At 45.7% G+C, this 14,378-nt stretch overlaps 1 protein-coding gene across 3 annotated transcripts in view; it reads left to right on the top strand.

Moving 5' to 3' along the window:
* The first annotated feature begins 560 nt into the window (after nt 1–560).
* Nucleotides 561–14,378, top strand: part of LOC138569637 (fibroblast growth factor receptor substrate 2-like) — a 385,144-nt gene continuing 371,326 nt past the window's right edge. For 2 of the 3 annotated variants that reach the window (XM_069647780.1, XM_069647779.1), the window contains exons 1-2: nt 561–842; nt 7,770–7,837. In XM_069647780.1, coding sequence (XP_069503881.1) covers nt 743–842; nt 7,770–7,837 — 168 coding nt within the window. In that variant the 5' untranslated portion in view covers nt 561–742. Of the gene's footprint in view, nt 843–2,813; nt 2,981–7,769; nt 7,838–14,378 lie in introns of those variants that run through there. The other variant, XM_069647782.1, reaches the window with a different exon arrangement.

Below are 14,378 nucleotides of genomic sequence, written 5' to 3'. Positions count from 1 at the left end.
CAGGGCTCACGTTCTTTGGGCTCAGAGAATGTGGTTACCTGCCTCCTTTTGTTATGAAATGCCCCCCTCTCCTTCTTCCTAGGTCTCATGTTCTATCTGCAGCAGACGCCACGCTGAGCATTGGCAGTTTTTTTAAAAAAAGAGGATGTTTTGAAGGAGTGTTTGTTGGAAGGCAGAGGACCTTTATCGGTTAGGCTTGCTCTGAGAAAGAGCAGAACTAGGTGCAATGAAGATTACTTGTAAGTAAGCAGAGTAGCACTTTTGCTGAGACTGCCTCCAACGTGCGCCCATTGTGAGCTTGTAACTCTGTCATTATCAAATTTGCTCAAACCGCATCCTATACATTTGGAAGTGTAATAATTAGGCACGTGTTTTAATTAGTCTGAAGCCAAACAGGTGTCAATGCTGAGTGTTCGGTGTCCATAGCACCAGTGTTAATTCAGTCTCATTTTCTCACTCGCCTCCAAATTGATTTCAATTAGCAGAACACAACGACCAATTTGCAGACCATAAATAGGGCCCCCAAACCTCTTGCGTGCTGTCCCATACTTCAGCTCCTCTCGAATGCAAGGGACACACTTGGCCCGGAAAGATGTGCAACCAGCGCATGGGAAAACTTAAGACCTGTGCTATTATTGCAAGGAGACTTCATGCTACAGGGACAGTATTTTCTCGCTCTTGGCAATGATTGTCTATCAAATAAACCCACTTGCCTCTACTTAATTGAATCAGCAGGCGCTTAATGTCTTCGAACCGGATGACGGAGAAACGGTTTCAGACTCCGCCTAACTTGACCCGGAAGCCGCGCGATCGCTTAGTGCTCTCCCGAGGAAACGCTGATGGTAGGTAACAGTAACTGACTTTTACTGAAGAACCAAGCGTGAATTCAGTCAATGAATTATTTTCTTGAAGTGGCCCTTTTCATTTTATTGGTTTCAAACAATATGGTTTGCTGTAATAATCTCTCAGACATTTTATGGTGTAAGTGTAGGCTTTTGCGACTGGCTGCGGGGGTCGGAAGTATATGGCACCTCAGTTGAGGCAGTGACTCCAACCATGGAATATGTTTCTTTCATCTTGCATATGCCATCTGAAGGAGTTCGGCTTTGATATTCACGAATCGTATCTCATGTATGTCCCATTCCTTTAGGGTCATGCGCATCCAGTTATTGTCTGTGCATTCTGGGACTTGTATTTTCATGTTGCACATGCATGACTACGATTGTTGGAAGGCGTAAAAAAAGGTATCCATAGATTTTACCAAATACTTTTTATTCGAGGCATTTTTTTACCTAATTAAATTGTTATTTTTTAAAAAATATATATACCTGGAGGGGCGTGGGCAGGGGAGAGGTGAGCCAGCCAGCCCCCCCCTTTCCAATACAAATTATTCGGTGAATTTTGCATGAAATTGCTTCTGTTAAAAAAAAAAGGAGTTTCCTGGTATCACCCGATTGGAATGGGTCATGTTGGCATGTATGTGTGTTTTACTTAGGCGCACGGGTAGTGTTGAATTAAGACAAACACCAAGGCCATGTGTGTTGGTACTACTTAAACGTTAAACCTGTTATTGGAGAACGTGTGCACTGTGCAGAGTTCGCAGTTTGCCCCATATTGTGCAAAGGCAGGCTATCCAGCCTTTTCGGTCTTGAATTTTGCCTCCCCCACAACAAATATTCTTGTGAGAGAACGGATCCCCCGGCCCCAAAACCTTCTTGAAGATGTTGGGTTTGTTCACAGGGTGTAGTATGGGGCCACGTTTGCTTCCCAGTCCATCCAAATTTGATGGTCTTTATGTATGTATTTATTTATTTTCAATTTGTGGATTGCCCGCAACTGGAAATTTAGGTCTGGAAAAAGCATAGCATGCCCTCCTCCCTTATTCTAGGTGCAATCACGCTTAAATTAAACAGTTGTATGGACGCAGCTAAAGCAAAGGACAGTTCTATAAAATTAGGGCACCCGCTCCCTTCGAGCTGGCATTATTGGGACACTCGTCTCCAATCCTGCCCGTCCACAAAACAATAGTATGTTGACAATGGAAGTTGTGCACTTGCTTGACTTGAACACTTCCGATACCAGTGAATTGTAACAGGGAACCCCAGGACTGAGTGTTGCACGCTTGACAGCGGGCCGGGGCCGGAGCCGGTTTTAGGGCAGGGCGGGCCGGGCGGCCGCCTGGGGCGCCCTGCCATTAGACCCCCGCCATTCCAGTTCAGGGGAGTCTTTCAAGGTCTCCCCCTCCCCCCCCCGCCTCCTTCCGACCTGGCGTGGTGGGAGAAGGCACTGCATGCGCTCAATTGAAATTAAATGTGCTCTGCAAAGCATATCTAATAAGAAATTGGGCGCCTGCCATGCCTAATGAAGATTTGACGCTCCCACCCCCTCCCTGCCCCATGACTAGGGGTGTGCGGGTGGAGGCACCAAATTGTTGTTTTTCTGCCTGGGGCGCTGCAGCTTCTAAGGCCGGTGTTATGTAATATTTAGTATCCCATACCGATGTGGTATCCACCCTATGTCCATTTGTCAGTGCAAAGTGGCGCAAACTCGTGTTGTGGACAGTTCTGGAGGTGACGACATGGTGGAACCTTGAGGGGGTACCCAGATAATGTGGCAGCGTCCTCCTTCCTCCCCCCCCCCCCTGGTTAAGGGGGAGGAGTTTTGGGGAGAAAAGCCAGGTAAGGAGAAAGCAAGCCGCGGGAAAATGCAAGAGGGGCGGAAGCCCGCCAAATGGCCCTGAATGCCCGTGAATAATTAATAATGGAGGTGGGCGTGCCTGGGGGCTTATAAGCAGCCGGTGGACTGGCAGCATGATCTTCGCAGCCAGACCACGCCAGACCAAAGGTTGGAGACAGCAGTTGTGCACAAGCAAGTGCAGAGGCTGAGTGGCTTGGAGGGGGCCACATGCCCCTGCATCCTGAGCCAAACTGCCGCAGTGCCTAGGGAAATGTCTCTAGGGGTGGTCAGCCAGCTGCAGCAGGTGAGTGTAATGCCGTCAGGCAGTCGGGGGCAAGGTATGGTGTGGGGTAATGGGGCGCACTATGGGAGAGTGATGCCAGGCTTTGCACCAGTGCAGGCGGCGGGGAACGCTTTAGTTTGGTACATCCCTGTGGCATACAAGGAGAGGATTTGGCAGAAGGAGTACTTAGACATTTTTACCTTGCTAGATATGGAACCAGTGGGGCTTGATCTACGCCAGATATCAGAGAAGGGAAGGGAAAAAGACAGGGAGAGGGTCAAGAAAGAAGAGACTATTCACAATTGGTTGGCGGCTTTCAGGATGTTGGCATCCATGAGGATGCCAGGGCATTATTTGCATATGAACAATACATCCATACTGCATATCTGACATATGGCAGCAAAGCTTGATTGAAATATGATGGGGGTTTTAGGCTAAAGATGCACATTTGGCCGGCAATGTCATGGGATGAGTTTGATGTGATGGGTTATATTGAGAAAATGGTATCAGCAAGGGAAATGGGGGGGGGTTTGGGGGGGATAAGGCTCAGGGCGAGAAGCCTTGTTCTAAGGAGAGATGGTCTTATGGGGACAGGAGGAGGGGATCCTTTCGCGGGCGCGCCTCCTGGAATAGTAGACCCAGTTATCAGCAGGGGGAGCAAGCACATTGCTGGAAAAGTGAGCAAGGGTATTGCCCCTTTGGCACAATCTGCAAATTCAAGCATGTATGTGGCAAGTGTGCAGGGAATCGCAGCACTTTTTCATTCAATGGTGGAAAGAAGAGCAATAGCTTGAAACCAAAATAGAATGCTAAGTACAATTGACACCCCCTTGACCATACTCCTGGCCAAATTGATCCCATTCTTGAATACGTACCACAATAGCGCCGATGAAAAACTGCTTTGGGAAAGTTTCAGGTTGGGGTTTGTAATCTGTTACAATGGTGCCAGTGGGAGCAGGGAAGCAGACCATCTAAAGTCAGCATTGAAAATGCCAGAGGTAGTGGAGCAGAAAATTGCTAGAGATTAGGCTGGGTAGGGTGGCGGGGTCATTGGTGGCATAGCTAAGGAGAGTTGTAGGGTTCATTATGCTTCCTTTGATGATGCAGTGGAGCTAGTGAGTGCCACAGGGAGAGGCGCTCTGATGGGGAATGCCTATATTGAATCGGCCTTTAGGCTACTGCCAATTAGCAAAGAAAGCTATCATTTGCTGGGTTTCAAGGTGAAGGGTTCGTACTGTTACGACAGATGCTTACCAATGGGGTGTGCGCTATTTCATGCACTTATTTAGAAAAATTAAGCACTTTTTTGGAGTATGCACTGAAGCAGATGGCCCGGGCGGGATAGTAATGCACTACCTTGATGACTTCTTGTTCATTGGGAAGGAAGGGACAGATGAATGTGGCACGCTAATGAACAGGTTCCAGTCATTGATGCAGGAGATGAGGGGTCCCCTTGGCTTAGGGGAAAACGGTAGGTCCACTCACAAGGTTGACATTCCTGGAAATAGAGAGTCCCTCGGTGGAGGGGAAGTCAAGACTGCAGAGGAACAACGTGGTGAAACTTAAAGAAACGATCAAGGAATTGAGGGGCAGGAGTAAGGCCACGTTGAGGTAGATGCAGTCATTGGTGGAAAATGTGAACTTTGCTGGTAAGGTGATCCTGGCTGGAAAGGTATTTGCCAGGAGCATTGAACTCAAAGACTGTAGGGCTGCAACACGCTTCCAAACACGTGCGTCGGGGGCGGAAGATGTGGGATGATTTCAATGGAGTACTACTTTGGCAGGAGCAGTGGGCTAGTAGCGAGAAACAGAGACTTTTTACTGATGATTTAGGCTCCCACGGATTTGGGGGCTAGCTCTAGGGAACGAGTGGTGCGGGCTGGTTTGGCATGCGGCATGGCACAGGATGGCATTACCATAGACCTCACTTTTCTGGAACCTTTTCCTATTGTAGTGGCTTTCAGGCTATGGGAAGAGTCATTGGTGAATAGAAGGGTGATTCTCTGGTCAGATAACCTGGCGGTGGTTCAAATCATTAATCAGCGATGTCCAGTAACTTAAGGGTACTTGGGTTGCTGAGTGAGCTGACAACAAGCCTGCTCAAGTTCAAAGAGCACAACACGTTCCATGGGTGAAGAACGCCCTCTCCCTCTCACTCTCCCTTCAAGGTTCAGTGGTGGGGCATGATTGGGGAAATCTTAGCTCACTGATCTACACAGCTTTGGCACTGGGCACAGCAAGGAGGAACAACGTATGCTGGGAGCAATTCTTGACTTTGAAGGAACAATCTTTGACAGAGCACCAAAAGGGATTGCCAGCACGTGCTTTTGTCGTATGGGGATGGCGGTTTGTCTTACCATTTACCAAACTAGGGAGCCTGATCCACGAAAGCACATTGCATTTTAATGGACATATAAGGTTGGGAGAAGCAAACGGAGAGCAAGCCTGATGCGAGGCATCCCATGGATGTTGCTACCACAGTTTAATAGAAACTCTGCCTAAGACTTGCCATAGTGAGGGTTTTGTTCAGTCGCTTTCACCTTGGCCTTCTTTTGGAGCTTTCAGAGTGAGCGAACTGGTTCCTGAGAATAGAGAGGGATGGGGCTCTGGGTTTTAAAGGCTGGAAGATGTGCAATTGTCAGAAGAGCGGGTGCACATTTATCTAAAGAGGTCTAAGATGGATCAAAAAGGAAAAGGGAGAACAGTCACCCTCTATAGCATCCAGGGGAGCACAGTGTGTCCAGTCACTGGACTGACCACTTACATTTGAGAGAGGCAGCAGGCGGGGGCTGGGTAACCTCTATTTTTGCACAGGGATGGGTCGGCTCTGAGCAGTTTCCAATTCAAGAACGTGATGGACATGGCCTTGAGAGGCATGGAAGTGACAGCAGGGGTGTTCGGAACACACTCATTTAGAATCAGGCGGCTACATCCGCAGCCGAGCTGGGCATGGGGCCTGAGGCAATTATGAGAATTGGGTGTTGGAAGTCTAGGTGTTTTAGGAGATGTAGAAGGCCAGACAAAATGTAGTAGTAATGTACCACCTTCTCATCTCCCTCCAATTGACAGCAGCCCGAAGGAGAGAGACGGTCCGTTTGGGTGGTGGGCCCTTCTTTTGTGACAAGGGGCAGGGCTAATTGGATGACGGAAAGGGAGAGGATGACCGCTGGCGAGTATTGGGTCTAGTGGTATGGTGTGCCCGTGATGAGTTGGGCGCAGTTACAAGGGCACATTGACAAATGTTGGGCAGGCATCACAGGCCCGCCGTAATTAACATCCACCTAGGCGGCAACGACCTGACAAACTTGGGCAGAGGGTCATTGATGAGGGAAATGATGTGCATCTTGAAGGAAGTAGTCTTCTCAGTTGGGTGATGCCGAGATCATCTGGTCCGAGATCATCCCAAAACAGGCATGGAGAGGAGCAGAAAGTCATTCTGCAGTGGAGAAATCAAGGAGTAAGTTAAATGGGGCAATGGCAAAGTTCTGCAAGGGGCAGAGGTTTCACGCAGGTCAGGCATGGTCTGATCAACTTAAATCACCTGATTACTATTAGAGGGACGGCGTGCATTTGTCGATAGCAGGCATGGATCTGTTCTTTTGGAATTTGTGCACTAAAGTGCTGGAGTTGTAAGATAAGAAGGGGGAAGCAACGGTGGGCGTGGACCTACCTTTGGCGTGGCAGTGTTTGTTGTGTCCAGTGGCACTATACAGACTACTAACGAGCCGTGGGAAGGGTTTTCTCTCTTCTCGCAATCAGCGCCCCTTTAAGGCCTAAGCCTCAAGGGCACTGGAGGTATCGACTTTTACATGTCTGTCGTGTTCTTATTCTTTGTATCCTGGGTCTTGAAGTCCAGGTACATAATGGGGTGGAGGATACATGGGTACAAATACCAGAATACAAAAACTACCAGATGGAATGGGGCACACGTTTGGCAGAATATTGATGGCTTACTTCTTTAAGGACAGTTTGCTCCTCCGAGGATCATCTGTCTCCTCTTACACTATTGGAAGCGCCTGATGTGAGAGTTGCAACATGATATTTTGTTTTAATGTAGGAGGCGGTGAGTGCGTGTCACAGTGGCACCAATATTCTAATCTTGCCCTTCCTTTTACACATCATTGTGGTCTGCTGACTGGCAAAAAGATGCTCCTGGCCAGCCCACGACAACATCTCCCAGAATGCATGTTTGACAAACAAGCACACAGCTGGAAACGGGTTGCCTGGTGACACGAAGTAAACTTTATTCCTTAAAGGCTGTGTATTTGAACCTCAGCTGATTGAGCCTGAACCGCCACAATCGAGCCTCTTGCTCTGCTATGAGGTTGGCATTACGTGTGTCCCTTCTACCATGGCCCTGCCCACTTCTGCGATCTCGTCCTCTCCTTTTCGGAGAATCATGGACCTAGCCAGGTAGGTTACATTTTAAAAATGCGAAGTTGATCTGTAACTTGACCTGCGGACGGCTTTGCTATCTGGGCAAAGGTGCTTTAGAGACCACTCAGGCGAATCTGACCTAATTTCTCTAGCCCACCGTACCTTACAATCTTTAGGGTGGGCCACGGGAGGGAGTGTGTGTCTAGGTTCTTTTGGGGGTCGGTGTTTGGGGTTCCATACTTTACCCGGAAGAGGGAGACCTGGGTTGCGTGTTTCTTTCTTCGCACTGCTAGTCGGGCCAGACCCCTCTGCTATGAAGTGACTTTCATGCCTGGCTGGGCAAAAGCAATGTGTGTTTATGTAGTTTAGGGAAATCGACGACTAAAGCCTATTCTAGTTAACGTGAGAATATCTACTCTCATTTTGTCTTTAGTCATGGGTCTCGCCTGTTGTTGCCCGAGGTATGGAAAGGATCTCATGAACTATGAAAACAAGTTCCAGGTATGTATGTCCTTTCTGCCTTGCTTTTAATCTTTCAACAGAAGTATTGCAAGTTAAAATCGTACTAGTCTTATGTGCATGTTGCAAAGCTGTGCCGATCCTGTGATTTGTGGAGGACTATACGCCCATTGTTTAAAAATAGTTGTAAAATGTCTTTTGATGTCAGCTTCGTGACCACCAAAATGTGTTTTTTCCACTATTGAAAACGCAACGTAGGCCATGCACTTGCTCAACGACGTGCATACTGCAGCCTTCACATGCTTGTGCCAAAAATGGCATGTCCAGATCCCAGTCTATAAGGATACAGGGTCGGACTGAGGCATAAAATTGTCTTGGGCACCAATGGAAAAAGTGGCCCATAGTCAGAAATGGCAATTTGTTTTCTTCCACACTGGCTGAGTAGCACAAAAGGGGAGTCTACATTTTGCAACATATATTGTTCAGTAACAATGGTCAAAACAACTAGCTGTACAGTGGTAACTCATCTAAGTGGCATAGCACCACACCAGCACACTAGACCTGCACTTCCGTCTTTTGCCTATAGGCCAGCCCATGCCCGTGCCTGTAAGGATATGACGTTATCCAAGCAAAACAAAAACTTCTCCAATTGGTCTCTGTATTCTGCTGGTGGCTGGTTGAAGCATCCCCCCCCCCTCTCAGCTGCCACTACACCAGGTTGGGCGGGACACGAGCTGTGATTCGGACTGTACGGTGCAGATTCAGCCCTGTACGCCGCCGGGTGGCAAACGTTATGATATATACATTTTTTTTTTGTTTGTTCCGGTGTACAGCTGACTGGTTATTGACTGCATTGGTGCTTGAGTCTGTCGATTACCTTTATTTTATTTGAGTATTTGCAAGGCACCTATGTTTCAAAGCGCACTGGCAGCTCTAAGCAATTTGAAAAGGTGTAACACCATTGCGGGGTTGTGAATTTAGGGGGTGTCGTCCTACTCTTTTCTTGTGGCCACGTTGTCCCCCATACATGATTTTAAAGGCTTATAATAAATGTTTTTTAAAAAGACTAATTTCGTGCATGATATGAACACGGTAACAGTCACTAAATATGTCTTATTCAGTGGTCGAAGTGTTTGAAAAGAAGTAGTGGAACTATGTTCTCTGCTAGCCTGTCGCTGCTCCCCACAGACCCCATCACCACACCCACTCCGCGCAATCCAAACCCCTAAACAAATGTGCCAGCTGCTTAAGTGAATTTTGAGTGCATTGCACTGGAGTGCAAGTTTCAACTTCTTCCTACGCTTTTATTTTAAAACCAAAATCATTCCGGAACGGTTTCTTTAAAAAAAAAAAAAGTATAGGAACAGTAAAACTTAATTTATAAAGTAGAGCAGCACTTCTCCCGCCCGCTTGGACTAGTATTGGTGCATGTAGTTCTAGTTGTTAGAACATGTAGTATCTGTGTGTTAGAAAGTTGACATATGTTGGGCTTGCTGAAAGTAAATTGGGGACTCCTGTCCAAAGGATGTATACTAAAGCAAAATAATATGTTCTATAGGCCCATACCATTGGAAAGCTAACTTTTAATATTAACAATAAGAATGACTGTACATATTGATAAATGGGTACAATGTTTGACAGGAACACAAGACAATGAAAACAAATATAATAACTGATCACATTAATTGAAAAATCAGTTTTTCCGCTGAGATACCATCACATAAAGAAAACAGTAAATAACAATGTGATCATCAACTTTGACTCCATAGAGTTAAAATTCTTTTGTCAGCACTCCCTGTTTGTACAATTCTGTTTGAAAATACATTTGTACAAGATCAACTCAACTCTGTGAGTTTCGCCTTTTCATGGTTCTTGTTCCCCAGCCCCCAGTCTTCTCCACGATCCCTTAACTCGCACAGGTATGTATGTATGTATGTCTTGAATCTGAAAGACTTCTGAATGCCACTTGTATATGTCAATTTAACAACACATTTTTATGCATGATTAATACCTAAAAAGGGACCTACCATTCACAACTGTGTCTCCCGCATCAACTGACTGTGTAAGGTCTTGTCCAACATTTCTAACACCCAAACCCTTGGCCCAGGGGAGTTGCTAGGTCTGGAAAAGACCCGGGGCTAAGCTGATGTCGGAACTGTTGGGACTGGGGGCTAGCTAGTCTTTTGGCTGTAGCTCCTGAGATTCTATCCGGGGCTACAACCAAAAGATCAGGGGCTATAGCCCCCTTAGCCCCCCCTAGCAACGCCCCTGCAGGCTTGGCCCTACTCATGCATACCCTTGGAAATTGTCATGTTTTTAAGGTTGCATAAAGGATGTATATACTGTAAAATGGATAATGGGTGCCTACTAGGTCCCACTTTAGGACAATCCTGGTTTTGCATATTGCATGCTGGTGCTCGTAGTAGAAGACAGTTACTTTAACATGAGACCCTGTGTGACTTTTTTTGGATAATTATCTTTGATTGTAGTAGTATGACCGACGTTTGTGAGTGATATCCTATATTGATGTATTAATGTTCGGGTTGAATTTAAAACCAAATGTGGGTACTTTTTGCTCACAAAATAATTAAAGAAACTAAACTATTGAAAAAACAAAAGGGGAGAATTAAAAACAAGGAGAGTAGTAGTAAAGGCTTATTCGACGTTAGCCATTAACTATCATTAAACATCACTAAATTGCTATAAATATTAATTTAAAACATAAACCTTGTTTTAAAAATGGTCTGCCATACATTTTGAGTCCTTCCTTTACATAAATGGACATCAGATATACAATTCAATAATTCCAATTCATAAATGGAGACCTCGCTTTCAAAATATCACGAATACCGAAGTTAACAAAATAATTTTTAAAACATTGACTTCAGGGTAGCCAGGAGGGGGCATATTAATAAAAAAGTGGATTATAGTCTCCTCGTATGCCATTCTATTCCACAGGAACATACTTTATGGTCGTCCAGCCAAGACATTGTAGCTGTCAATGGTAGAATGTTTAATCGGACCATTAACATTATTTTTCTATGCTTTGGAAATTTCAAGGAGTTTACAGCACCTCTCTCATAGATGCGCTGACTCAAGGTGACATAAAATGGCATCAATGAGGGAAGAGTATAAGCGGTTCGTCATACTAAAATGCTCGAGCTTTGTCCCTATGGTTGATCTTCAATTTGGTTAGGCAGTTAATTATGTCCCACTTTTTTATCAAACTATTTCCAAAATTGTACCATGTGTATTTTTCTTTGGCTAGCTGTAAAGACTGGAGGGGGTATCTGTACTCCTGCCCTCTATATGGCAGAGTAGAACCACAGAGCACCCCAGCCAAGGTTCTGTATAGGGCAGCTATGGACGAGCAACCAAGGCTTAAGCTCTCAGAAGGTGATGCATGCTGGTTCTTAAGTACAGTGTAGTCCCGAGGCCTCCCACAAAGGAATGTCCACATAATGTGCTAACACAGTTCTTTATATAAAAATAAGGTTCAAGATATATACATCAAATAACACACTTTGTACTCTGGCAATTCTAATATGGCCATTATATAAAATGTCTATGCGGTACCGCACTTAGCTATTAACTCCTTTTTTAAAATACATCAACTGCTGACAGTTATAATGGCATACACATCATGCAGCAGTGGGTGTCAGCATATATCATAGGAAGGAAGGCAAGTTAGGTTTAACAATGGCAGAATGCTGTCCCCCTCTACCTAGGCAGTTCTGAGTGAGGATTTCCCTCCCCTCCCCCCCCCACCCACCTAGGTAACCTGTATTAACAGGCCCAGTCCATATATTTTTAAATAGTCTTGTTTCCTGGTTAAAACTATCCCAATGTACCTGAGTTAGAAGAGTTTCTTCGACGGATCCCTACGGAGTGGACTCCCTTTAAAGCAGGAGCCATCGGGCGTCGAGATTCCTCGAAGAAAATGTGAACACTGGCGTCAAGACAGCAGCTTCGATCTTCTTGGTGCTCTTCAATGATAATTCGAGGAAGTCCTGGGAAGATGAGGCATGCAGTGCACCTCGATGCAAAGAGTTCGGTTTCGCAAAAGACTCGGTGAATGTAGGCCCGGCTGGATTTCGGTTCTTCACTTGTCAGCATCTTTGTGGACTTCGGGTGGCAGGAAACCCACCAGCGGACTTTCCTTGGTCATCGACAACCTTGACTTTCTCCGGCGGGACAAAGTGGTTGACGGTGATGGCAAGGGAGCCCTTCGTTTAATGTTCTTAGTCAAGGTGGAGGGTTGCGGCTCCGGTTGTCGAGCAGCACAGCGTCAAGCGTCGGCGTCAAGCTGTCCCCGTTTATGGGCAACACCACTCGACAGGCTCACAGCGGTTACGGAAATCCTCCAAACCCTGGTCGACGGCGATTTCGATGGTCTCCATGTCCTTGTGCTGTACTTCAAGATTTCTCGGCGAACCCCCGTCTCCGGTCGACAGCGTTTCGGGACTGACTTCCAGTGTGCCACCATGAGGATCGAATACGTAGCTCGGGCAGAGGTCTCCTAGCCAGGTCCTCTTTTGGATCAGTCCTCGACAGACTCAACAACGTTTAGATTAGGTCAAAGGAAAGCGGCAGCAACTCTTCTTTCAGCTGGGCTTCATGGATCAGCAGCTTCAAGTTTTAACTTCAGCTTCTGAACAAATTGGGAAGTGGGAGGTCCCCAGATATACACATCTCTCCCTCATTCACACTACTGAGCCATGCTCAGTCAGCCAATCGGACCGAAGGGCATTCATGCAGGCAGCCAATCAGGCTCATTTAGGCCATTCACTTCCATCCAGACACCCATAACACGGGTGGATTGGGGCAAGCATCCAGCCTTTCAGCAAACCACACTTCATTCATGTTCGTTTCGGGCAGGGTTGTCGCAATTCATTGTGTCACACATAGAAACCAGACACCCATAACATGGAATGCATATTGGTCACTGTATTGCTCTCCCAGAGTGCACGGAAAATCATAAATCACCAATGCAATTACAGAGCCAATACTCTGAACGCAGAAGGACGCAATAACTTGCAACCACACACTCTTAGAGAACAATGAGCACTTATACGGCTATTTATTCAAAGCTTAGAAGCAACCAGTGATAACATAGAAATAAATCACAGAAGAAACATAGACATAAATCACAAAAACATACACTTGGGGCACAGGGGTTTTACCCCCACCCATGGGTGCCATAAAGGTATCTCGAGGGTCTCTGTTCACCACAACCAAAAAGAGGAAGAACTGCACTGCCAGGGGTCCCATATGGACTCCTGTGCAGAAAAGAACAGAGAACACACAGACGGCAACACGGGACAAGGACATGGAGGCCCTGTCCCACCAATGCATTTCCAGCATCACTGTGGCGACGAGTGCATTTCCTGAGCTACATTTTGCCTAATAGGGTTTGAGCTATCAAATGTATTGGTCTTAGGATACAATTCCAAAAACTTGCTCTCCACTAGAACTGCTATACTATTAATGCCAAGCTCTGTTCATAGAGTGTCCCCTGGTGCACTAGGGCCAATCCCTAAAATTCATTCTGCACCACATCCAGCCTTGTGCAGTTTGAGTGGCCCCATATTTCACACCCATACAAAACTGATGTTTGTATTTTGGTTTCCATGACCCATAAGCATTTATCCAGTCTCTTGCCCCCATAATTCTAGTAGAAAAATATGTTAAGGATTTCATTCAGGTGACACACACCTTGGTCTCAGTCTAGTATGTAGCGCACAACTGAGATGCCTTTTCTCTTGATTTTATGCAGATTCAATTTGAGATGGTACACAACTCGTCTCACACCCCCCTTTTTTCAAATACTTCGGGTCACAATGGACCATGAACCAGGCCGGTTGGTGAAATTGCAATATTTATTTATTTTTAAAATTCAAAAGAAATCTACGATTTTTAATATGGGGCAGCAATCAACAATGGGGTGATAATTGCAATGTACTTGGTTAACCTTTAGGTAGAACATATACAAAGCACAAGTGAATATGAGCACTTTCTGAATTGGGATAGAAAGTACCCAAGTTAGAATATCCCCTTGCACGGTTTTCCTCAACCCACAATTAATCAGATTCTTAGGTAGTCAGAAATAAGAGGCAGCAAACAGAATCAAAATCCGACCTTCCCTCACAAAATAAGTGGAAAAGAGTTTAAATCCCTTTGGAATAGCATGAAATGACACTCGGAAATGGAAAATAAATAATGTGCGGTTACAACTTTGAGGTGAATATGATTTCTCACAAAAGCAGTAATATAAGCACATCACAAGGCAATGGATCACCAAGAGCATACAATTTGAAAACGAGTGGAAAGTTTAAACATGCTGCAGCCAAATGACACGTGGGAAAATTGCATTTCCTTTCAATTCCTGTTTAAAATGACCCAATTTTTATTTTTATTTTATAAAAACGGGTGAAATACTGAAAATCGCAATGCGGTTTTTGGTCTGGGGGACAGATGTATATCACAGGGACAATATCAAAGTGAAAGAATGGTGGTAGCTGAAGATTTGAATGAGATTTTCGGGGTGGAATGGGGTTCAGTTTTAAGAAAGAATAGAGCAGTT

Source organism: Ambystoma mexicanum, chromosome 2q (assembly GCF_040938575.1).
Source record: "Ambystoma mexicanum isolate Mex_15411 chromosome 2q, UKY_AmexF1_1, whole genome shotgun sequence".
In the NCBI taxonomy this organism is placed as follows: Eukaryota; Metazoa; Chordata; class Amphibia; order Caudata; family Ambystomatidae; genus Ambystoma; species Ambystoma mexicanum.
This window is presented reverse-complemented; position numbering and strand designations above follow the sequence as displayed.